The following is a 24,180-nucleotide window of genomic DNA, read 5'->3' on the forward strand; positions in this document are numbered from 1 at the left end:
TTAAATAGAAATAATAAAAAAAAGAGAGATGTACATGAAATTTTTTCCTAATTAAACAGGATGTATTTCCATGAAAAGGTTAAATAAATAGTAAAGACATTATAACACATGACGATAATTCAAATTATCAATATTAGTAGAATCAAAATTAACTGTTTTATTTTTCTTTCTTTTTATACATCTCACAACCTTTGTTGTATAGACCTACAACATAAATTATTTTAAAGAGAAAGATAATCAATTTTGTATAGTAATGGAATTAAAAAGAAAACATAATTACATTTTTAGTGTCGAATGATAAACATGTTCAAGTACTAATATTTATTTACCTATTTTTCATCTGCTTTATTTCTCATTCCAAGAAGATGAGAAAATTTGAGATTAGAGTAGAGAAGAAGCCGGAAAGAGTAATGTGTAAGGAAATGTTAGGAAGAAATGAATGAAAATGGTATAAATAAGAGAGAGAGAGAGAGAGGGAAAGTGGGGTCCCAAGTGCAGTGCAGAGCAGAGCAAAGAAAGCAAAGGCCAAACCTACATAACTGAAGAGAAGAGAAGAGAAGAGAATAGGAAAGAGTATTAGAACAGACACAAACCTTAAAATACTTTGCCTTCTGTTTTTCTCTCTCTGTTTCTGTCTCTCTCATTCAAGGTACTATCTATCCCCTTCATTTCATTTTTTCACACTCTTTCATTCACCAATAATAAATAAATAAAGATATTTGGCTCACTCAGAAATTCACTGCTTCTTTTGTAACACAACATAATATAACATAATAACCACCACTGTCTTCCTGTTTCGTTTTGTGTTGTGTTGTGTTGTGTGACAGACAACAGAAGAGCACGCCCAATAAACCATGGACGTGGGTCAGATGCAGAGACAGTGGATCGACTACACCAAATCCCTTTTCCTCGAGGTAACCCCTCCACTCCATGCACACTTTCTTTGTCTTCTTTTATGTTCTTTTCAGCCTTTTTAAATTGCCAGTAGTAGATCTGTTGTTGGGTTGCTTTCAATTTTTGATTTTTTTTTTTTGTTTTCGAAAAGGGGTTCTTGGATGGTCAGTTTCTGCAACTTCAGCAGCTTCAAGACGAGAACAACCCTGACTTTGTCGTCGAAGTCGTCTCTCTCTTCTTCGAAGATTCTGAAAGGCTTCTCAAAGATCTCACCTTTGCCATGTCAGTACCGTTTCCTTCCACGCTCAATTTTGTGTTAATAAACCACAATTAAAAATGGACCATGCATTTAAATAAAAGAACTTCCATAGGTATATGATTTTTTGAATTACGTTTTTTTTATTATTATAATTTAATGGGTTGGATTTCATGCCGTCACCTTTTGTTACCGCGGAAAATCCACACTTGGTTGTGAAAGCATTGATTGGATGAATATGTGAAAAACTTTCTGCAATGTTGTTTGTTAGTATGTTTAAGTGATGAATCTGGGAAAGTGCATGATCTTCCATGTTCTTGGGGCTTTTCCTGTGCAGAGATCAGAATGGCGTTGACTTCAAAAAGGTTGATGCCCATGTTCACCAGTTAAAGGGTAGCAGTTCAAGGTATGGGGTTCTATTTAAAGCCAGCCAAAAACTGTAAAATACCGTGCAATCCGAATACGTTGGACTTTTTGTGTCATTAAGCTATGTTGGTTGGGTCTGTCCTTCCAATGCTTGTGTAACTACTCTTCCTATACAGGTTGAATTTTATTGTTTAACACTCGGGATAAAAAGACTAATTAGGCTTAATTAGGACAAACCAGTATTATGCTATGCTGTCTTCTCTTAGGCAAATTTGTTTTTGTTTGTGTGGTTCACAGCATAGGTGCACAAAGGGTGAAAAATTGCTGCATTGCTTTCCGCAACTTCTGTGAGGAGCAGAACACTGATGCGTGAGTTGTTAATCTTCAGAAAGTTGTTCAATAGTTTTTGGCGTCTCCAACGATAAGCGCACAAGTTTGAATGAATAAGCTACTCGTGCTTTAAGTGCTTAGTTTGGCTGATTTCATGGTCTCATCATTGAAAGTTTCTGATTATCGCAGGTGTCTCCGATGTCTGCAACAAGTGAAGCAAGAGTACTGCCTTGTTAAGAATAAGCTTGAAACACTGTTCAGGGTATTAACTAGATGAAAAACTTAAAAGGCTGAATATCATTCTATTTACATTCTGGATTTGTAATTTATATTTCTTTTATGGATTCTTGATGCAGCTTGAGCAACAGATTGTGGCAGCTGGTGGGTCAATCCCTACGGAATTGAGTTTCAGTGGGTGACTGGGTGGGTTTGTAGAGATGCATGTGTTATGATTCTCATCTTTGTTAAAGATTATCCTTTGTCTTAGTTCATGGTGAATGTATGGTTTTTGTGAAGATATAAGATTCCGTCTAATGTACCTTTTTTTCCACAAAAAGCTCTTCATAATTTATAATCTCTTGCATGCGTTAATGAAGGATGATGGCACACCATCAAATGAACTTTGCCTCTTGAATTTCTCTTTCGAACAAGAAAGAAAACTAGTGGTGAGAGCACAACGCAATCCTTTGAACACCAGATGCCTTTGAACACAGTGCAATCCTTTGAACATACGAATAAATTGCAAGAATGAATGATGCCTGAATAATGCCTTAATTGCATAAATACTTATTTCACATTTTATACTTTTCTCCGTCTTTCTCATTTTGTTACATCATACAGCGTGTCTATATTTACCTGTCAATGGACGTACTCAAAACTTAACTGAACAACATGATTCTTTATTTACCTGAAGTGAGATGGGGTGGACCAGGGATGGTGATGGCATCAAATGGCATTATCCTATAAATGACAGTATTTAGGGTGAAAGAATAATATAGTGATATAAGCCAGTTGTCACCCCATGGCTGAAAGAATGTAGGGGTATAAGCTAATGGAGTTGTAAAGTCACTTTATTTTGGAATAAGAAACTGGCAAGGACGGCAAAAAAAGTATTAAAAATTGGTGTGGAAGATAAGAGAATCTTGAGGAGATATGATTCCTTAGAAGTCAAATCATGATGTAGTGGCGTTGTCCCTTTTTGTCTACTCGTTAGTGGAGTAAATCACAAAAGGAAAATGAATGCTCAACATGACCATATGCCTTGTTACCAAACAAAATCGTATTTGAAATTTGATGTTGATATTCTTAGGATGCCTATCTCAAACCTTAGACATGCTATCCCCACTGCTCTGTCAACTCACCAATGCCACGCTCACGCACATGCAGTGAAGATTTATCCTCGTTTCTGTTCATTGATACAATCAAACATGCCAAATAAATAACCATAACCTACATACCCGCCATATATTTTTATTTTTGTTTTGGTAGAGACAACTGCTACTCATGACAGAATCTTTAAACTTTGAATATTATACTATTCGAAAGTTTATGGTCGTTACTCGTGTTTGATACATAACATTTTTTAAGTTTAGGCATTGTAGTACACTGTTTGATCTAAAGTTGATACAATTGTCATAGTAATTACAAGATGATAGCCAAAATCAGTATAGGTTAATCTGTTATATTTTGCTTTGAAGTATTTATCGTATCCTAAGTTACTTTATTTCTTTTCCTATATATGAAACTTAAAAGTGTATACATTAAGGCTTGAATAATATCAACCACAGCAAAAACTCCAGTGTATAGAATAAGAAAACATGTTCTTTCAGAGGGGAACCATGAGGCAGTTCCCTCAAGGTTTTGTCATGAGGAATGTGGATGACTCCATTTCCTTCTCTGATCTTCAAAGCTTCCTACCTTAGCCGATTGGTTCCAGTCACCAAGCCTATTTGCATACATCTTATGATAAGCCTTGGCATTCACATGGCTTAAAATTCTGACTAATTTTCCATCTTCCTCATCCACCACCATTTTTCCATCGATGGACACATCTCCTTCGGCCAAGACTTTAACCGGCTTCACCTCAAATTTTTCACTTAGACCTGAATACTTGTCAGCTAGGACAACAGCACCCAGAATTTCTCCTAAGAATGTATCCTATGACATTGCAAACACAAAACGTAAGTAGCAGAAACAGTATACAAAACCAAACGATAATAGTAACATAGTATCATAGTGTCATATTAAACTCAATATATTGACATTGACATTCATGACAAATGTGGTGAATTTTGCAAAAGCAACTTAAAAAAGTCATTATTAGTATGTTCTGTTGTGGATGGTGCGAATATTTTTACTATAGATTGCATGAAGATTAAATTCAACCTATAGTTTGTACTGTAAAGGGTTATTCGTTCATAAATTGATTTGTGTGAAGAGTGTATAGACTTTTAAAATAGCTTCCTTAAAAGTCATACTTATCAAATTTATGGTTTGTTGACAGTGGAAAACTCTTTAACGTTGACATAAAAACTAAGCTTGAAACCTTTATGCTTTTGGTGATATTATTTTAAACGATTCTAGAGCTGATCCAATTTCCTTTCGTTTCAGTCTCAAAATATAAAGTTTTTAACATTGAAGTTATACCATATGCTGATATCTGTGGTGGCTTTTCTTCAGACGTTGTAGCCTTAAAAGCACACGATTGGAAAAAACAACTTCAGGTGTCTGTTCAATCCTACGCAACCAACATAAAATGTGTGAAAACGAACTTGCTATATGCTGGACATTGAGTGGAATGAGTGTGATGTTAACTTCTGATTGAAACACTATTTTGGCTGCTAAAGGATCTAGGAACATATTAAATTCTGCATAGTGGTTGGAAGGAACAGAAAATACATTTCCTTTGTCATAGACATTCTTGTTGATGTGTCCTCCCACTACATAAACCTCCTGAAACATTGAAAATTCTTCTGTCATGTCTTTACTGCAAATTATAATCATCTTAGCTACAATTTTGACTTTACATGACAGAATGCTAAGGCAAAATGAAGTTAAAATATTCAGTTCTAGGATTTACTTTGGACTAATATCTATGTTTCATCCAAATGACAGCAAAAATTCCAATTTTCAAGGATTACTCTAACATATATGTTTTAGTTATCCAATGTCCCAAGTTGCTTTCATAAAATTACAGCTTAATTACATCCACGAGACTTTAATTTGACTCGTGTGAAGGAAGTTAAATTTATTGATTTTTCAAAATTTGGTGAATTTGGTTTATTCATTGGTTTTCTTCTATTTAAAATCGTTAAATTATCATTTTCAACAAAAGCTTAATAAATTAAATTATTTCAAACATTTTTCCACTTAAAAGTTACCACCTAAAAAATAAATTTCATTCAAAAATTAAAAATTAAAAATTTCCCTATCCAAAAGACCCCAGCATAAAATCCACCAAACTTGATCTAAATTTCACTAAATTTGTTACTTAAAAACAAGTAAAATCATTTCATATCTCAATCTCTCATCAAGTTGAAAAAATTACTAGAAGAAAAATGATAAGGAAATTAAACTTTCTAATATTTAACAATGTAAAAGCTTTAGTTGACCACAATATATCAAAAGGCTGAAATCATGCACAACTTAAATTGAAAAGACTAAATTACTGATATTCTGAGATGATTGTAAAATATAACTTACCTCAATTCTTGAGCTAATGTTTTTCAGTGATACAACCTTTGCCAAAGTAGTCAAGGGTCCATTGGTTAATACTGTAATCTTAGATCTAGGTTCCATTGTTTGCAATACAGACTCCCAAATTTCCATTGCCAATGGTTGTCTGAAATTAAGGTGATCAGTATCTTGAGTGGCTTCAAACTTCATAGAATTTATAGGTGTATACCTAATCAGTCACATATCAAATTGTTAGTGTATATATTGTGTGTAACGTCTTAATAAATTTCCCACTTATCATGCACATGTTTATCTTTTAACAGATTTAAGCCATGCAAACCTACCTCTTTACCATATATTTCTAATTCATTCTTCAAACAATTTTTAATTTTACAGAACAAATTTCATCGTTTTAGTGACAGTAATAACTTGATCTCCCTTGTAAGCACCAAGAACATAACAACAAAAGCACCTTTTGGGACTACGTGGCAAATCACGAGCAAGTCCATAAAGAGTGTCAGAGTCCAAAAGTCCACCATTTCCATGGGGAATTGCTTTAGCATAGTTGCAATCTCCAACAAGTGGAAATTGTGGGTCTGATTCATTCACTGCAAAAACTTCACCAAGACCAACTGGGATATCATCACGACCCATCATGTGTAGTAAGTCATAAATCACATCTATTGTTGCAGCATTTGTCCACCCAGTTGGACTCACAATTATTGCCTGAACCAAAACCCAATATGAGTTTATGTCTTTTTAATTAAGTTGTTAAAAAAGGTATAATCTTTGGTTTTAAGGCTCATATAACAAGTAACAGTTAATTTTGTAACTATACTAGTTAGATAAAGCATTTATGTGGGCACCTTAAATGAGTGAAATAGCATTTAAAATACCTTAAGATTTATAACTTGAACATCAACTTTGAGGAGGTAGAATAGAGCAAGAAAATCTCCTATGCTCATGTCCATATCAAACACAACAGGTTTCCCCAGTGTTTTGTTTTGAAAATTTGGCACGTAAGTTACTTCTTTGTAGTGAGGAAACTGTGTACTGAAGTTGAACCTCCCAGAATTTTGTGGTTGCTTTAAAACCTGACAACAACCATAACCAAAACAAAATTTCGATCATCATTCATTTATGAGATTTTGTCTACTCAGTGATGAGAGCATTTAAGACTTGTCAAATAGAACATGAAAGGTTGAAAAAGTTTGATAATGTCATCAAATGTAAAATAAATGACAATCTTAATAATTGATTTTTCAATTAGTAATTATTGTTGCACTGTTTAAAGTAAAATATAAGCTAAATCTAATTCTATATATCCAGTAATAGTCAATATACAATTAACTCAGTGATGCGATTCATTTTTTAAATAAATTAATTAGCGATTTATTGTGCATAAATATCAAATAACTGTTAGAAAAATTAAAAGTAATAATTGTGATAGAAGAAAATTTCTCGAATTGCAGCAATATTTGTGACGGATCATAATCATTGCGACAACATTCAATTAATCTAATTTGTAATAGGTTCTATGATAAAATATTTTCCACTACTATGATGTTCGTTATATATAATATTGATTACTTTTTATATTTTATAATTGAATAAAAATATTATTAATAAATATAAAGATTAAAGGTGTCTACAATAACTAAATAATAAATTTAATAAACACTCTAGCATAATATAAAGTTATCTTTTTATTCATGCATTCTTTCTAACAAACAAATCCTTCACAATTTGTTGGGAAAGTTTATATTCGTTATCATTTGTGAAGGAATATAACATATTAAATAGGTATTTTTATAGGTTATCTCTCACAAAAATGTTTGTGATGACTTTTTTTCTGTCACAACTTTGGTTACTAATTGTTTTTTAAAGGAATTTTGTTTATTTTATGATGACTTTATTCCTCACCAAAGTTGGTCTTTTAGTAATAAAACAAAATTAAATAGGTTAAAGTAAAATAAAAGCAAACTTACATTTAAGAAGCTTTTGAAATATTGCTTGTCAAGTGGACTCCTAACATCTTGGTTAGGCTTTGCTTTAGTGGCAATAAGTACTTTGACTGAGTTAGGACCATCCACCTCAGATGTATAACCATCCTACATAGCACATTTTGTAATCAATAAACAAAACATAACCATTTTGCTTAAGTATTTGTATAATCTCAAAGTTGAAACAAAAGATAAAAGGAAGTACCTGACATCTACCTTTCCCATTCTTGACAAGGCAAAATTGATCTTTAAGCCCTTGTTGAACATGACCACTGTGCACTCCACCTTTCTTTAGATTGAATTTAGGTACTTTGAGGCCATCAAAGAATGGATTAGAGCCATCACATATTCCAAATGGTTTGTTAGAAGTGATTACAGTTATGTTTCTGTACTCCATCTCAGCAAATTCATTTTTTTTATTCGAGTTTCTCATGCTTGAGATTGCTACACCAGATGTGAAAGAATCCCACATAAAATAACTCTGTTAACAATGAGTCATTATCAGTATAAACTCCTTTTTACCTTACCAAACAAAATGTATGTTTAATATGAAAAATCATAGGCACATACTATTGAGATGTTACCGTGTAAAATTGGTTGTCAAGCCAAGTATCACGAGCCATTTTGGCCATTTTCAAGGACTTGAAACAGTATTGTGCCTCGTATGTGTCTTGACTTTTCTCAAATTCATTAAAGAATTCTTCAGTGATGGGAATTGTGTTTGTTGCATCAAGAGGGACAAGTGTAATAGGTATACCAGAATGAATAACCTAAAACAACATTCACAATGAGGACAAAACTTCACATACAGTTCTGCTACAAGTGTCATTCTTCCATCAAAATTAAAAATTTATCTAAATAATTTGTATAATCCTTTACTGCAACCAACATACTTTAACTTTTCAATAATTAATGTTTGTGCATACAGTTTGAGACTAACCTGATATGCTGCAAAAGGGTCACCAAATATATTGAACTCTGCATAAGGGTTTGCTTTATAATTTGTGAATAAATTGCCTCGGTCACCACATTGCTTAGGAACACAGGAAGAGGAAGCATTTTGGGGGCAACAAGTTGGGTTTCTTGACCTTACACCACCACCCATGATGTAAATATGTTCCACATTTTTCTTCAAGTGTGGATTATTCATAAGAAAAATAGCAATGTTTGTTTGCACCCCTATCACAATCAAACTTATTGGACCTGCAGATATTTTCTCAATCAGCACTTGCTGAGCAGTTGCTTGTTGTAAGGGAGTGTATTTTCTTCTCCCCTAATTCCATTATGGAATCAACAAGAAAATCAGTATTAGTATACAGATTATAAAATACTCCAACAAATGTAATTATCCTAAGCACTTTATAGTCAAAGGCAAGTTGCTTTTGGAACATCATTAATTAGCAAAGGAACATGTTGAAATTAACAATGTTTATTATATACCTGTGGAAGGAAAGCTTTTCGTATGCCATAATTAGTATCAATATCTAAGAGCCCTCTTCGGCCCTTAGGAATGGCTTGCCTGTATCTGCAAGCTCCTGTTGTTGTCATTCCCTAATTCAATGAAATTTCATTTGATCCAACATTTCAATCATGAACATGAATATAATGTTGCATAAAACTTAAATGCACTTTCATAAGTTTAGTCTTATGATGTGTTTGGAAAAGAAAAAGAAAAGGTCAGACACATACCTGTTCTATAATTGAAAGATATCCACCTACATTTGGGAGTATGGTACCGTTTGGGAGTATTCCACCCTCACCTCCCATTCCAACAGCTATGTCATCTCGTCCCATCATGTAAAGTATGTCATAAACTTGATTCACAGCATGTCCCACATTAGTCCAGGCATTTGCACTAATTGTCACTCCCTATAGTTACATGTATATGCAGACTTAAAACATCACAAAATTCCATATCTAAAATGGTAAAATAATTCTCAGAATGGTGCATGACATAATCATCCTTTCCATCATGCCATACATGCAATGTTATCTTCATTAGATCAAATTCAGCCAGTTTTACAACACATGAAATACTGCTTATGGCTTATCCAGTAAAAAGAAAAAAAGTATACACTTTTTACCATGACAGATCCTTTATTAAGTTAACAGGAACATCAAACAGATTCTCTAAAAAGTAAAAATGATTTCAACCGAGGAGTAAAGTATCCTACTTAGTCAATCAAAGCAATGACAGCAGAACAAAAATGAGAAAACAAATAAAGGAAATACATCATATGTTGCTGAATTTGCTTTGGTATACTAACCTCCAATCGAAACTCTGATCTATTGAGCTTCAAAAGGTAGAGCAGAGCAAATACATCATCAGTATCAACATCTGTATCCAAAAGAATTCGATGATGTTGGCCTTCCGTAGTAGTTGCAAACAAAAACAATACCACAGCTACACAAAACTTCATTGGAGACATTCTCTCTCTACTTTTGGAGTAGCCTAGAATTCTGTCGCATACAAAATATGCAGTTGGAATGTCAGAGTCAAAAGGAGGAAGTGAAAGGAACATAAAGAAAGAAGAAAATTCATGTAAAGAAGAGAGAATTCATTTATTCTATGGAGGAAGTGAAAGGAACGTAAATAAATTATAAGGGGGTAGAAGAAAAGGTCAGATACACCTGTTAGAAATGTAGAATTGAAAAACAACTTAATTTAGGTGTTCATTGGCTTTGTAATGCATGAAATAGCATACATGTAATATTAATCTATTCTGGCAATCCAGGGAGAAGAGAAGGATAAAGAAGAAGCTTAATTTTGAAAAGTAACTAAATGCTAAAAGAGTATAGTAGGATTGGGGTGACTCATGATCTTACTTGTGGTTACCTTTAAAGATCTGTTATTCCATTTCTTTCATGAATAGCATAGTTACAAGTGTACTTGTTTCTGTTTGGTCTACACCAAAAGACAACAACGAAAATGATTTAAAAATACATTTTTTTTAGGGTTGATTTTTACCTTTTCATTAATCTTGTTGAGTTAAGCTAGAGGGTGATTTTGACTTATTGGTAAAACAGAAAAGACAAACAAAATAAACAGTGAGAAATTAAAAAGTGTAATATATGATATAGATAAAAGAAAAGAAAAGAAAAGAGGATGATGAGAAGTGAAGGCAGATAGCAGTACCAACACATGCACAGATAGAACTATGGTGCTGTAAAGGTTGATACAGAGAGCTTGTTTTGTGGTATGAGAGATGAGAGAAGGAGATGAGAGAATGGTATTGGTAATTGTTGAAGAATAATTTGGTGAGTGTTGAAGAATAATTGAGAGAATATGGATATATTAAGTTAATATGCATGTTTTGGTGTACAGAAAAGAGTGTTCCTCTGTGCACTTCACAGAGAAAGACAGAGAATGCCATTGGTGCGTGCTGCTGCAGAAATTCTGAACTCATGTTGTATTAATTTTCTTATGTAAGTGATTAATTAATTTTTGTTTTATTAATTATAAAAATTTAAATGTCTTGAAATCAGATAGATGTCATATTCTTTAATAGTTAAAAAAATATATTATTGTGTTAGAGATTAAATATACAGTTTTTAATTCAAATTCAAGTAAATGGTGTTGATATTGTTTTTATTATATGAATGAATGAAGGAATGGCTTTTTCCACTGCATGTTGGCTTAATCACCTTAACGAATATATGCCTCACACAGAAAGTCAAATTGTAGTAATACAAATAGTATAATTCTAAAAAAGTTTAAAACTTAAAGCATTTATTTTTTCATGTGTTATAAAACTTATTTAATTAAAAAAATTTATAAAATTTCAACTTATGTTACATGATTCATCATAAAGTAAACGTAGCAAAATAGGATTGGAGTAAGTTTATAAAATTTTATGTTGTATCGACTCATAGGGCAATAACTATATTCCTATTGAGCGACTATAAAATTCTATGCTATAAATATGGTTTTAAAAATAAAATGCCTTTTCCGAAAGAGGAAATGTGTATAATTTTTCAAGTGAGAAAAGAAAAAGAAAAAGAAAAGTGTATTATAATTTGGTCAAAAAGTTAAGTATTTTCATAGCCACTACTTAGCATATTCTCGCCACTATATTTAGAAATTTCTCCAAAAGTTGTTTTCTCTGCTCCACCTAAATTCTTCTTATAGAGTCAAATAAATGTTTAAGATTACTTTAACAAATAAATCTTTTCTTTTTAAAGTTCAGATTATTTGAAAAAAATAATGGGATAAACATATTCAAGTTTTTTTTATGTGTTTCTCTAATTTATTTGTTGTAATAAAAATATGTATTTTTTTGTGTTTTAGTAAATAATTTGTTCAAAATAAATAGAAGATATATTTATAGTTGAATTGAAGTGGTCCAATGCTACACTTGTATAGGGATGACAAAAAAATCTGTGCCCGCAGATAATCCTCGACGGATAGTTACTATCCGCGGATATTTATTATCCGCGGATAACGGGTAGCGGGTATTTTAATATCCGTTTCTAAACGGGTCGGATGTGGGTATTATACTATCCAATGCGGATATCCGTTACTCGAAAAGAAAATTAATTAATATTTTTTAAAATTAATTTTTTTATTACTCTAAAAAAGGGGAAATTTTAATAATAATGACTTATGATTCCTTTTAATTACCTTTTTTTTAAAGAAGAAAAGAAAAAAAGGGATTACATTACTTTTGAGCTAACCCTAATTGAGATATCAAACATATATAGAGAATCTCATTAGAAAATTCTCTCTTAACGAATGACTCTTATCTTCTTCCTTCTGGTTCAGCTCGCATAGGGAGTAGGCTTCATTCCCTCTTCCTCTCTCTCTTGGTTCTGAGTTCTGATTGGGTTTTTTTCCGATTTGGGATTTGAAATTAGGGTTTTATTTGTTTTCTGATTTTTGGGGTTTCTTTTGTACGTTTTGATTCGTGTTTTGGGAGTTTGTTTCTTGATTTCTTCCATGTTGATTGGTGACACGATTTTGGGGTTATGATGCGAATGAGCGTTTTGAGTTTTTTTGGATTTTGGTTCATTGATGCAGATTGGATTTTTGAAGACCCTGGTGGTTATCGCGGTTTGGAGATTTATGTGATTGTTTTCGTTTTTGGAATTTGGGTTTAGGGTTCCTGGTTGCGTTCTCTTGGAAATTCTTTATCTCTATGTTTCATACATTAATAGGTATTTGTGGGTTAACCCTGTGACTAAATTGAGACTTCAATTATTGGGTGTTTCTTTCTCATATCTTTTTCTTTTTCAAAAGTTATTCATTATTTGTTTTCTTTAACTTGTTTAAAAGTTATATTGTGTCTTTTTAATATGTAGCAAATATATTAAATTGTTCTCTTTAACTTGTAATTTAATTTAAAAAAATCACAAAATATTTTTTGTGGATTTTTTTTATACAGATATCCAACGGGTAGCAGATCAAGTTACGAATACGACTTTTTACATACGTGTCGAATTGCGGTAAACATTATCCGTACCTGACCAAATCCGTTGCCATCCCATATACTTATACAAGAAATTCAACTATTTCATGTCACTTTTCTATTTCATGTCATTCAAAAGTGGCTAACCTACAAAAGTAGATGCGCACATTTGGCACCATTACCTTATCTGTATTTCATGTTAACCCTCCCATCAAAACTCAAAAGTTGTGACATTTTTTTAAGTGATTCTTTTTTTTAAATTATATTTTATTTTTGGTGAAATTGAATTAGAATAAAAATTCACTTATAATTATATTATTACAATTTATTATAAATAAAAATATATAGTCAATCTGTTAAACTATTCACGTATATTTAGATGAAGATTTGAGATATTCAATTCTTAATATAAGGTGTCTCGTAAATCTCACACAAAATAAAAATAAGATAAAATTACTTTAAGTGAAAAACATGTATGTATTTTGAAGATGTGTGTTTACTTTTTTTTTTCTATGATAAAAAAAAGAAATATAATTATAAAAATAAAATGTAAATAACTTTTACAATTTTATTATATATAATTATTTATTTATTTTATACTATAAAAAATTATTCTAGTTTAAAAGACGGTTAAATTGAAAGAAAATAATTATATTAAAAAAACAACTTAAAAAGTTAAAATTGTTAAGATAAATATTTAATTTTAAAAAATTTATTTTATTAAAGAATAAAATGAAAAAAAAAATCATATTAAATAAATATATAAATTCAGTGTTTAATAATTTCCTCCATTTCATATAATTTATTTAAAACTTATTTTGCGGTAGAGTTTTGTTTAATTTTGTCTTTTAAAGGCATTTAGGAGAATAGAAAGAGAAAAAAGTATTTAAAAATTATTGAGTGTGGTTAAAACAGGTTTGTTTGTTTTCTACCATAATAGGTTTTAGTCATTAAGACGATCATGAATGGAATATTTTGATTAATTGATTTAGAAACAGAAAAGATAGAAAAATGAATATGTTGAAAACTATTTTGGGAAAATTTATGGAGCAAAAGATGTTATGCTTTTTGCGACAAATGCCTCTCTTTAATTTGGGCCTTCGTCCTTCGCTAACCTCTCATAAACTTTGTACACGTGAAAGTAAATATAACATCATCTTTTCTTCTTCTTTTTTCATCCATTTTTTTCACTTTAGAAATTAATTATCCTTTTTAAAATATACTAAAAGTATATATACATCTTTCAATGTTTTCCTAATCATCTAAACATATTTATAAATAACATGTTCATAATCAATGTTCTTTAAAAATAATTAGTAGAAATAAAATAAAAAAACTACTATTTAGCCAACACCATCTAAAATTAATGTTAATTATTGCACATAAATTATTATAACAGTCTATATCTACATGAGAAACTATTACTAACGATATTTGAAAAAAGAAAAAACTCTGCTACTTTCAAACAAATGACACAAGATATTTTTTGTAAAGGTGTTGAGTGCTAAAAAATATGTGTTGTGGAAATGGATAGGGACGACAACCTTTTTTTCTTCATGTGAACTTGGCTATATCTTTCCTTCAAAGTTAACACCTAATTAATTTTCTAAAATACTATGATCCATTAAAAGAATTAACTTTTTTTTTTCTCTCAATTAATGTTCTTTCATATGTTAAAAATTAAGATAGTACATACTTAAAAACAAGATTATCTAATAATTATGTCACACCATGTTAACTGAGAGAGAAATTCTATTGATTAGCAAAGCTCAAAGCTAAATATCGAAAAGTTAATAGAGAAAGAAAAATGGCTTAGGATGAATAGATTGATTTATGATGTCCTTTCTCTTTTTTCATAGCAGATATCATCATGTTGGTCCCTTTTTTCTCATCAGTTTACTTGATGGGGGTGTTGAATGTACGGCCACCACAATATTCTATCAATATCATAATTACACACAACTTAACCTCTCCACATTGGAGATACATATTCACGACGGATCTTTTCACAGATTTTCTAAAAGCCACACTAATGACAATAAATCAACTTTTAATTTAAAGTTTAAGATAATAAGTATGTGATTTGGATGAAGCATAATCCTCATATTTGGATAAATCGAATTATTAAACAATCTGAATGAATGAAGCATAATTCTCATATTTGGATGCATAATGTGAGAATGTAGTCTTTGACCTAGGTTTGGTTTGCGTGTATATTATAATAGAAAATGATTACTAGAATGAAATGTATAGATGGAGGATGCACTTTGAGGTTAATAAGGATGATGACACATCACTTTAGGATGCAAATAAAACTCCACCCTTCATACATAATCATCTTCATTATTATCAAGATTCGTTTCTTCAAACACTCCTTTTCAAAGTTGACGTAAAAAAAGTCATATCTAACCACCAATACCATGCTATATCATGTTCAAGTTATGGATCAGTCTTAAACTTTGAATAACTTTTTAAACAGATAATTGTTATTAAGGGTACGTAATGCATACTTAGAATTACTTTCAATACTCAAATGTGAATCCATGTCATTGTTAATTGATTTGGAAGGCAATTCATTCGAAGGGGAGTTAATTGATTTACTTCATTTTCAATTGATTTGGAATTATGGGTATAAATTGAGAATGTGGTACTATATTACAGATGTTAAAATTTGGTTGAAACAGAAAGTTATGTTATTGAGTATTTAAAAAATAGTATTATGATGAGCTTATAAAAAAAACAGACTTTGCAAGTTAATAAATAAATATAATATATAGTGAAAGAGAACTTATTTATTACAAGTGTTTCATAGGTGACAAAAACGAGGTCAATCAAATTAAAAGAAGAATAGACAAAATTGAAAAAAGATAGAACGTCAAACAAATTACGTATTAAATTTTTGTCTTCCACACATGTCTCTTGTAAATATTTTTATTATCGATTTTTTTATGATCAAATTTCAATTGTTCTTTTATGAGTTTGATTCTAAACACCTTAATTATACTAGGAAGAACTAGTTCCATTTAATGTTTTTTTATAAGTAATAAGAGTAAGTTGATATAAATTTTAAAAATCCAGTCTTAATATTTTTAGTATTTCATTTACTATTTTTTTCACGCTATATTTTCTTTATTTTTCAGACAACCTATTGTCTTTATTTTATTAATCTTAAAAGGTAGCATTTAATTGCGATGTTTAGTTAATACTTAAATTTAAAACTTAACTATAAACAGTGAAGGATAAAACATCTCTGAAGCGATGTTTAGTTAAGAAAAGGGAAAAAACATAATTGTATATTTAGCGTAAAATAGAAAGAAAATAATATTAGATTATTTCTCTTAATTGTTAGTCCTCTTTCTCATTATCCTTTTACTATTAGTTTTCAACTAAATCTCTTGTTTCATTTTCAACTATTTAATGTTTTCCCTTCAGGGCTCATCTGATATAAATTTCACCCTTCAAAATTTCAAAAGTCAGGAAGATATAACAGCCCAGTAACGATTTGGACTCTATAAATACAGAAGGGGACAGCATTGTACAATAACTAAGGCTTCATGTTCATCCCTGATAGACTTGCAAAACGGAAGAACAAGGTATAAATAATAACAAATTTTTGGGACCCTTTCTATAACTGTAGGAGAAGAGTGCAAGAAGAGACACATAGCTTCCATATAGTTAATAAAATATACAAAGAGCATAAGCTATAGATAAAGCAAATTTCTCCGACGAACTCGACCTGCTCTTTTATTTGGAGGAACAGTGGCTTCATCACTCCCAGGAAATTCCCACCTCACAATGTCACCATCCCAAGCTGAAGAGATCATCATTGGATAAAATGGGTGCCAACTACAATCTCGTACAGGTGCTTCATGATGATCAAGTTTCGCAACTTGTGCACCACTTACCTGCAAAATATAAATTTATTAAGTCAAATCTTCGTACCAATGCAGTTAACTATTCATAAAATATCTGAGAAATTTCTTTTACCAGATCATATATATATACAGAGGAATCACTAGACCCGGTATAAATGTACTTTTGACCAGTGCTGCAACAAGAAATAATTTGTGTCATTCATATTCTTAAAAAAAAAACAAAGAAAGGATCAGTGAGAACATGGAACATCATCACAAAAGAATCAATATTGAAATATGTTAAACAACAGGTGTCAATTATCTATTTCAATCCACTAACAATTAGAAGTAAACGTGAATATAATTTAAACTTACAAAAGTGTAACCTAAACTGGAAAAGGGTTTTATCAACTCCACCATTCCACAGCACGTCAAATGGGTATTATCTTTTATCCATATTTCCATAAACATAAAGGGTTTTAGACAAAAATTTTCAAGAATGACCACAATCATGAAAAACCAATTTGATTTTTTGATGAAAAATATATTCTCTCAGCAACATTTAGTCCCAACACCAGAGGAAACTTGTTCTACTAAATCTGGGTTTTATAATCTAATGAAACAAGATGTTCAAAATGTTGCAAATTTAAAAAAATCATGGATGCCAATGAAGCACAGCCACATCCTAGCCACTCAGTGAAACATATTCCAGTTACTAAACTAACAGCCACTGATTTGGATCATTACTATAAAATATATAGCTATTTTGATATGAAAGTAACAAATACAAAACATAATAAGCAATTTCAATTCAACACCTAGATATGTTGGATAAGTTAGAATCTTAAATCATGTTAAAGAGCAAAGTTAGACCAAAGTAAGAAAGTTCCAGAAGTAAAACATACCTGTATGAAGGTGAGAAATAACAGCGTACTAAAGTACGCAACACCGAGTGACCTTTATATGTTGCCAATGACTGATCATGAGGATGCTTTAGATTTCTTGCGTATTCAGGATAGTCCATCCACCGATAGTCCCACTCATCATCTCCAAGACCCAGACTGTTGGTTTAAGAAATAAACATCCTTCTTAACTTAAATACACATCACAGAACCAAAGTGTTGCCTTAGCATAAAATATCACGCCAAATCAATAACCATCCAATATATGAATTGAAAGAGTAAGTTCCACTTATGCAGTATCAGTAAACTACAGAATTCTCAATCCAATTGTTCACATCAGTTCAGAACCAGAATAACATTTACAAGGGGTTAGCAATAGAATCAACAGACACAAGGTAACTTCCAAACTCAATTAATACTTCATATTTTTGTAGATCTAACATTTCAAAGCCTTTTCTCTTTTTAGATCTTATTTTTTAAAATACTGTCAGTTTATTTGTCTCTGTATTCTTTTTTCCTTCTACAGCAAAGAAATTCAGGTTACAGAGAGAAGCTATGAAATTCATTGGCATAAATTTTAACATACGTAACAAAGTGAGAGATAAAAAAGTTTTACTTTATAGCATTAGAAGACATCTTCCTTATATCCCATAATTTGGTAGTTTGATCTTTTCCATTCGAAATTAAATATCGACCATCCCCACGGCTATTAATGAATGTAATGCCTTCTAAATGTCCCATTAAGATACCAGCCGGTTGTCCTTTGGTGACAAAGCAACGTCTGTCCCAAACCTGCACAATGTCACAACAGCCATGAATATTGAAAATTATTGATAGTGTCAATGAGCAACAACTTGAGAGTTAACATTAAATCTTCAGCTCATTAGTTATGAACCAGGTCCAAGCTTCAAATAGCAGTCTTTGGGCTTGCACCTTGAGATGCAACTACATTCATAAATATATACTTATTTTATATAATGTGATATTTATAGAAAACTCGTTCCTTAGTATGTAACACAAACCGAAGATATCCAATTCTTGAAAAGCTTGGCTTAAACAACAATCAACAAGTCACTAGCATAAATATTGCCCAACTATTGGGGCTCTTTATATTGCCAAGTTTTTTCTTGACAACGTAGCTAATCCATTAATCTAGATCTAACCAGTTACCACATTAAATGTTAGTAAACATGTTCCTTTTTATGCAATTAAATAATACCACAGAAATAAATATACTAATAGTCACATATCAACTAACCTCAAAAACAATAAAGGCAAGCAATACAAAGCCTATAATTTTTTTCCCAAAATCATCCATATAAAAACTTCCAAGCATTTGAAGAATACACTTACAAGCACGAAGGCTTAAAAACGTTGTAAAGCACTTTGAGGAAGTTCAACTTTCAGATTTTGATTAATTTCAAAGAAAAATAAAATGCAAAACCTTGGAAATCACCAATTGCACCACTATATATCAAAGAAAAAAATCTCAAGAAACCCCTTAATCTTGGAGAACACCTAAATGCTGGTTTGTTTTAGACCTTCAGGAAAGTTAATTTATTTTACAGTAAAAGACCCTTCCCCATATTAAATTGCTATCAGAAACATTTAAACATAAATAAATAGATATTAAAATATTAAATTCCCCATAGTAAACACATACATTCCAGTTCAAGTTAGTTAAAATAGGTCTGGCAGAAGAAACAGAAAAATGAAATTCAAGTATCCTAGTTCTTCATGATTATGAAAAACACACTTGGTTTTAGTAAAAGATGAAACAACAAAAACCTATATCCTTAGCTTTAAAATACACTCAAATTAATTGCATTGCCATCATCGGCTGAAATCAAATTAAATCAACTACCCTTTCACCATAACAGTTTAAGGGTCTGTTTTGACAAATTTCTCCATAAAGACTTCTAGGAGAGAAAAAACGCGAAGAAAAAAATGAAATTGACTTTTCCACAAGTTAAAAGTAATTTATCCACAAGCTAATTTGTAAACGCTCCCATAGCTTCTCCAAAAACCTTTTTTTACTTCATATTTTTCTCTCCTAAAGGTCCTTATGGAGAAACTTTTCCAAATCAGTCCTAATAGTAGCTCTAAGGGTGTGATCGGTACTATAAACTTAACTCACCAATAATGGAATAAAAGCATGCTGTAAACAAAAATATCACTGCCAACAAAGAAATCAGCAGAAATTGTCAAATTCATTTTAACTAAATAATATGAATATTACCTTGCAGAAACTATCATCACTTCCAGAATATATTAGATGTCCAGATTCATCAGCAAAGCAGACGGTGTTAACATCAGACTGCAACAAGAAAAGGCACATCAGATATGATCCACTTCCATGCTCACAGATAAAGGTCCACCTTGATTCAATGTACTACAATGATTGTAAATTCTACAAAGATAAAGGAAAAGGCAGAGTATTCTCGGGCTAAAAATTTGGTTGCCTTCCTAAAATTCCCAACTCTATTCCAAAATGGACCATGACTAGTTTTGACTGGTTCAGGGGAAAATATCTAAATTTAGTGTCAGTTATTATTCAGATGTTAAGCAGTCAGCCAACTTTTAATCACTATCCTTGCATATTTCAATTTTATTGTTAATTATTCAAAATTAGCAACTAGTTATACCAAATAGTATATAATACCTGATGAGCAGGAATTCTAAGACTAAGCTTATCTGCTCCAAGATCATATACACATATTGAGCTGTCACTAGTTCCAGCCACAAGCTCTTTCCCATCCGTTGAAAACTTGATAGAGAAAATTCCAAATTCATCATCATCTTCATCAGAAGAGAAATTTAATCCATGGTGAATTTCCTGCAATAGTAGAAAGGTTCCCAAATGTAAAGCAAACTATTATTTAATGTGTGTGCAACTTATATTACTGGTGGAGAAAAGGCACTCATTGCCTGCATTTTTAATCGAAAAAAATAGAGGATAAAAGGTGGATAGCAAATGATAAGTTAAAGGGTATAATAAGATAGGGTATTTTCTATATTATCGTTATAGATATCATAAAATATTTTAGGTTGGAAGTTTAATGCATAAGAACAAATTTGTGTATGCTACTTAATATCAACAATAAATAAAAAGGATGGTTGCATCTTTAACAAAGAACGTTACAAATTTTTGCATTTTATAGAAGCACAAGAAGCCTTTCTTTATTTTACAGAGTTGAATTGCTTAGAATAAGGAGACAACTTTTGCATTAGGCGGGGGTTGATCTCACAAGAATAACGCAGAATACAGTTATTGCAAGTAATATAATTTTTACACAACTAGGAAAATAACTATAAACTTAACATTTGCTTACCACTCTACAACATTAAAAAGCTATGAAAATATATTTGACTGGCTATAAAGAATGAGTGAACAAGTTTCGGTACTTACTGTAATGTTTGCTATTGACTCTGTTGTTGCAGATCCAACAGTAACAATATGGATAATTGGTGACATACTGGCATAAACCTGCAATAATTAATTAACAAATTGCCAAATGTGAGCTGCAAGAAATTAAAAGAAACAAAGGGGTTAACCGCTCAGACTTGTAATAAAGGTGCTCACATTCACGAGCCATGGTCAAAATTAAATTAGAATTTCGGGTCTATGCTAGCTTTTTATATTGTGCCTTAAGTTACATTGATTTGACAATTCAAAATATATTAAAAGTATTTTCAGTAAATCATATTCGGTGTAATTTGGAGCACAGTAGAGGGAGAGTACCAAAAGACCAGTAGAGAATTTGGCCTCACAAAATAGGTAGTATTTAGTTGTAAATCCTTAATCCTAGTAATATCCATGAACACCACTTTCATTAGCAATCAACTCAACTTACAAGATAGAGTTTATCTGGTGACAGAGATGTATCAGTAATTGTCCAGCGTAAGTTTCTAGCAGAGATGTCCTTTTTAACTTTCCAGCCCCTATCAACATCATAGACCCGGATGTGGCTTCCCTGTTTTATAACAAAACAACTAGAAATGAAGATCTAGTGACCCTTTTTTACTGGTACAAAACCCTTCAATTTAACAGAACCATCTTTAGCTTCAAACATGATTTAAACATACAACTACATCAATTACAATGATAATGATAATAATAACCTGAAATCCAGCAATAAAAAGAGAACCATCATCAGAAAACTGTGAAACATAGGCACGGCTTTTCATCCTATCCACAACCCAAGGACCTTTGGTAGGCAAATACCGGCTTAACACATGACATCCATCAGCTGATGAAAATCTCCCTCTTCCGGAAAAATTACCTTCTCTACCAACTAACATTCTCACAGTAGATGCAGGTAACCTCATCCTACCAGGAACAACACGGCCCAAAAGCTCATGAGGACTTGACCTAAGTTTTGTGAGCTGTGCAATTTCATGATCAAGATGACTATCCCTTTCTCCTGCTATTCCACCCGCAGAAGATTCATTACTGGCACCACCGTCATTACAAGTACTCTTATTTTTGTTCGACCGACTCATAATTCTCCCAATATCCTGAAAAAAAAGCATCAAGTCCAATAAGAAACCCTGAGCCAGAAAAATTTTAAGCCACCAATATTCAACAATATACGGGAAATCTTATAATTTTGAACTATTTCAACATTCAACGCTAACATTCAGTGCCAAAGAGAAACCCTTTCAGTCTCACACAGTGAAGAAGCAAATCATATGAAATAAACTGAAAACAGTGTTGCTCACAGCCAAAAGGTTTTCATTTGCGGTTCTTTTTGTTGGATGCAGCAAAAAGTAGGTGTAAAATGAAGAGAACAAACTAATTGAACAAAAAGAAAGGAACTTTAGTCTAATTACGATAATTAAAAGGAAAACGAATATCTGAATACCAATACGAAACACAATTGAGCATCATTGAAGAACGAAAGATCAAACAGCTGAAGTGAAAATTGAAATATAAAAAAAAAGTCACCAGAGGGATTATTGGAGATTGAAGGTGACCTCTGATTTGGAACAAGAAGTGAAGTCTTGAATTGAATGAGTTGGATTTTGGTGTTGCAGTGTGAGTGATGCAATTTGGGAAGAATGAATATTAAATATTGGAAAATTAGAAATGTCAAAGGCCCTTCATTTCCTTGCCTTTGCTTGGTTTCTTCACAAATTGCTATCTCAACACGTAAGGTACTCACACAAGGTGATACAGATTACCAGCTAGTCACTCAAGCTCTAACTTAAATTAACATTCAAAATAAATATTATTTTCATATTAAAAAATCAAATTAAAAATCACTGCATAAATATATCATTATTATAATAATAATATCGTTTAACAGGAGGTTTAATATTTATATTAATTATCTAACATGTTTCATTAAATACCATTTATGGTTTCTTTCTTTTTTTTCGGAACTGGACATAATTGTAGTAATTATTTTATCTCTAGGAAAAAAATAACATTGTCGTAATTTACTTCATAAAAGGTCGATGCATTTCACAAAAAAACAAATTCGTATTATTTTCATCATTTGTGGAAGTTTTGTTTGATTCCTTTTCATAAATAAAAAACTAAATATACCTTATAGAATTAAAAACAAACATGATTTAATTTTAGAAACTAATAACATATTTAACTTACAATATGTTTCAAGAAAATAACATGCTAAATATGTATCTCAACAAATAACAATATTTATTATCATCTGGTTAATTTATAATTGAAATCTTATAAGACTCTAAAGTATTAAATATCTTTAATAAGTTTAGGAAAAAGGTTTCATAAAAATTCATGCACACACGAGGAGAAGTTGATGGAAGGAATGTTTCTGCATTACTTTTTCATCCTTTCTTTTCTTGCACTATATGTAATTTTACTTTTAATGGTGTCATGCTAAATTTGGCAAGTATATTAAAGCCAATTGTAGTATCATTTAGAGTGTTGTCCCATTCACAAATTGAAAAGTTTACGTAAAATATTATAATCTCAATTAGAGCTCTTAAAATTCTAAATTTTAAGCTTCATATTAAATAAAAATGAAGAAGTAAAACACAAGAATAAAAAGTATATTAATTTTTTATATGATTAAGTTATGTTCATATTGTTCTAAATTATCAATATAAAACTACATTTACCTATCTACTTTTATACTTTTTTTACCTATACAAAGGTGTAGGATTAGTATTTTCTCTAACATTTTAGAAATTTGCATGAAGATGTTTATGAAAAATTTAATGTATATGATTTATCTTTTGATTCATATTAAAAAGTGCAATGTATCTATTGTGACTTACTGAATAATCAAATAATTATTTAAAGTATATATGATAAGAAAGGAAAATATAATAATCATCACAAAATCTATAGTTTTCTTTTATATTTGGTAAATTGACAACCTTCTCTTATATTGTTTTCATGTTTACACTACTTCCATCATTCTTTTATTTATTATTTTGAAAGACCTTTTTCATTTTAATTTTAAATATGTAAGATAATAATTATATATCTATTACTTTTACTTTTTT

At 31.1% G+C, this 24,180-nt stretch overlaps 3 protein-coding genes across 12 annotated transcripts; 1 reads left to right on the forward strand and 2 right to left on the reverse strand.

Annotated features, from left to right (window-relative positions):
* The first annotated feature begins 436 nt into the window (after window positions 1–436).
* Window positions 437–2,437, forward strand: LOC108341819 (histidine-containing phosphotransfer protein 1). Its single transcript, XM_017579471.2, has 7 exons — window positions 437–649; window positions 828–914; window positions 1,046–1,176; window positions 1,488–1,556; window positions 1,814–1,885; window positions 2,036–2,108; window positions 2,203–2,437. Exons 2-7 carry the CDS (start codon window positions 855–857, stop codon window positions 2,263–2,265), a joined length of 468 nt encoding a protein of 155 aa, XP_017434960.1. The 5' UTR covers window positions 437–649; window positions 828–854; the 3' UTR covers window positions 2,266–2,437.
* Window positions 2,438–3,554: 1,117 nt separating this feature from the next.
* LOC108342289 (nucleoside hydrolase 3) lies at window positions 3,555–10,834 on the reverse strand. 8 transcript variants are annotated; one of them, XM_052879491.1, is made up of 13 exons: window positions 10,661–10,834; window positions 9,792–9,984; window positions 9,214–9,393; window positions 8,965–9,075; window positions 8,465–8,797; window positions 8,109–8,294; window positions 7,730–8,005; window positions 7,510–7,632; window positions 6,418–6,615; window positions 5,994–6,247; window positions 5,549–5,750; window positions 4,493–4,798; window positions 3,555–4,003 (listed from the first exon to the last, which is right to left on the reverse strand). In XM_052879491.1, the coding sequence occupies exons 2-13, from the start codon at window positions 9,951–9,953 to the stop codon at window positions 3,710–3,712; spliced, it is 2,625 nt and encodes an 874-aa protein (XP_052735451.1). In that variant the 5' UTR covers window positions 9,954–9,984; window positions 10,661–10,834; the 3' UTR covers window positions 3,555–3,709. The 8 variants fall into 8 exon arrangements, 7 of the variants coding, with proteins under 7 accessions (XP_052735451.1, XP_017435532.1, XP_017435533.1 ...); XM_017580043.2 differs by lacking the exon at window positions 10,661–10,834 and adding an exon at window positions 10,156–10,333; XM_017580044.2 differs by lacking the exon at window positions 10,661–10,834 and adding an exon at window positions 10,230–10,331.
* A 5,522-nt stretch (window positions 10,835–16,356) lies between these two features.
* LOC108340927 (LEC14B homolog) lies at window positions 16,357–22,882 on the reverse strand. 3 transcript variants are annotated; one of them, XM_017578496.2, is made up of 10 exons: window positions 22,663–22,882; window positions 21,808–22,203; window positions 21,540–21,659; window positions 21,095–21,172; window positions 20,348–20,521; window positions 19,925–20,002; window positions 18,302–18,477; window positions 17,689–17,844; window positions 16,917–16,977; window positions 16,357–16,834 (listed from the first exon to the last, which is right to left on the reverse strand). In XM_017578496.2, exons 2-10 carry the CDS (start codon window positions 22,186–22,188, stop codon window positions 16,631–16,633), a joined length of 1,428 nt encoding a protein of 475 aa, XP_017433985.1. In that variant the 5' UTR covers window positions 22,189–22,203; window positions 22,663–22,882; the 3' UTR covers window positions 16,357–16,630. The 3 variants fall into 3 exon arrangements, with proteins under 3 accessions (XP_017433985.1, XP_017433986.1, XP_052735453.1); XM_017578497.2 differs by having other exon boundaries at window positions 22,634–22,856; XM_052879493.1 differs by having other exon boundaries at window positions 22,551–22,856.
* Between the last annotated feature and the right edge of the window lie 1,298 nt (window positions 22,883–24,180).

The sequence above is a fragment of the Vigna angularis genome, chromosome 6, assembly GCF_016808095.1.
Source record: "Vigna angularis cultivar LongXiaoDou No.4 chromosome 6, ASM1680809v1, whole genome shotgun sequence".
In the NCBI taxonomy this organism is placed as follows: Eukaryota; Viridiplantae; Streptophyta; class Magnoliopsida; order Fabales; family Fabaceae; genus Vigna; species Vigna angularis.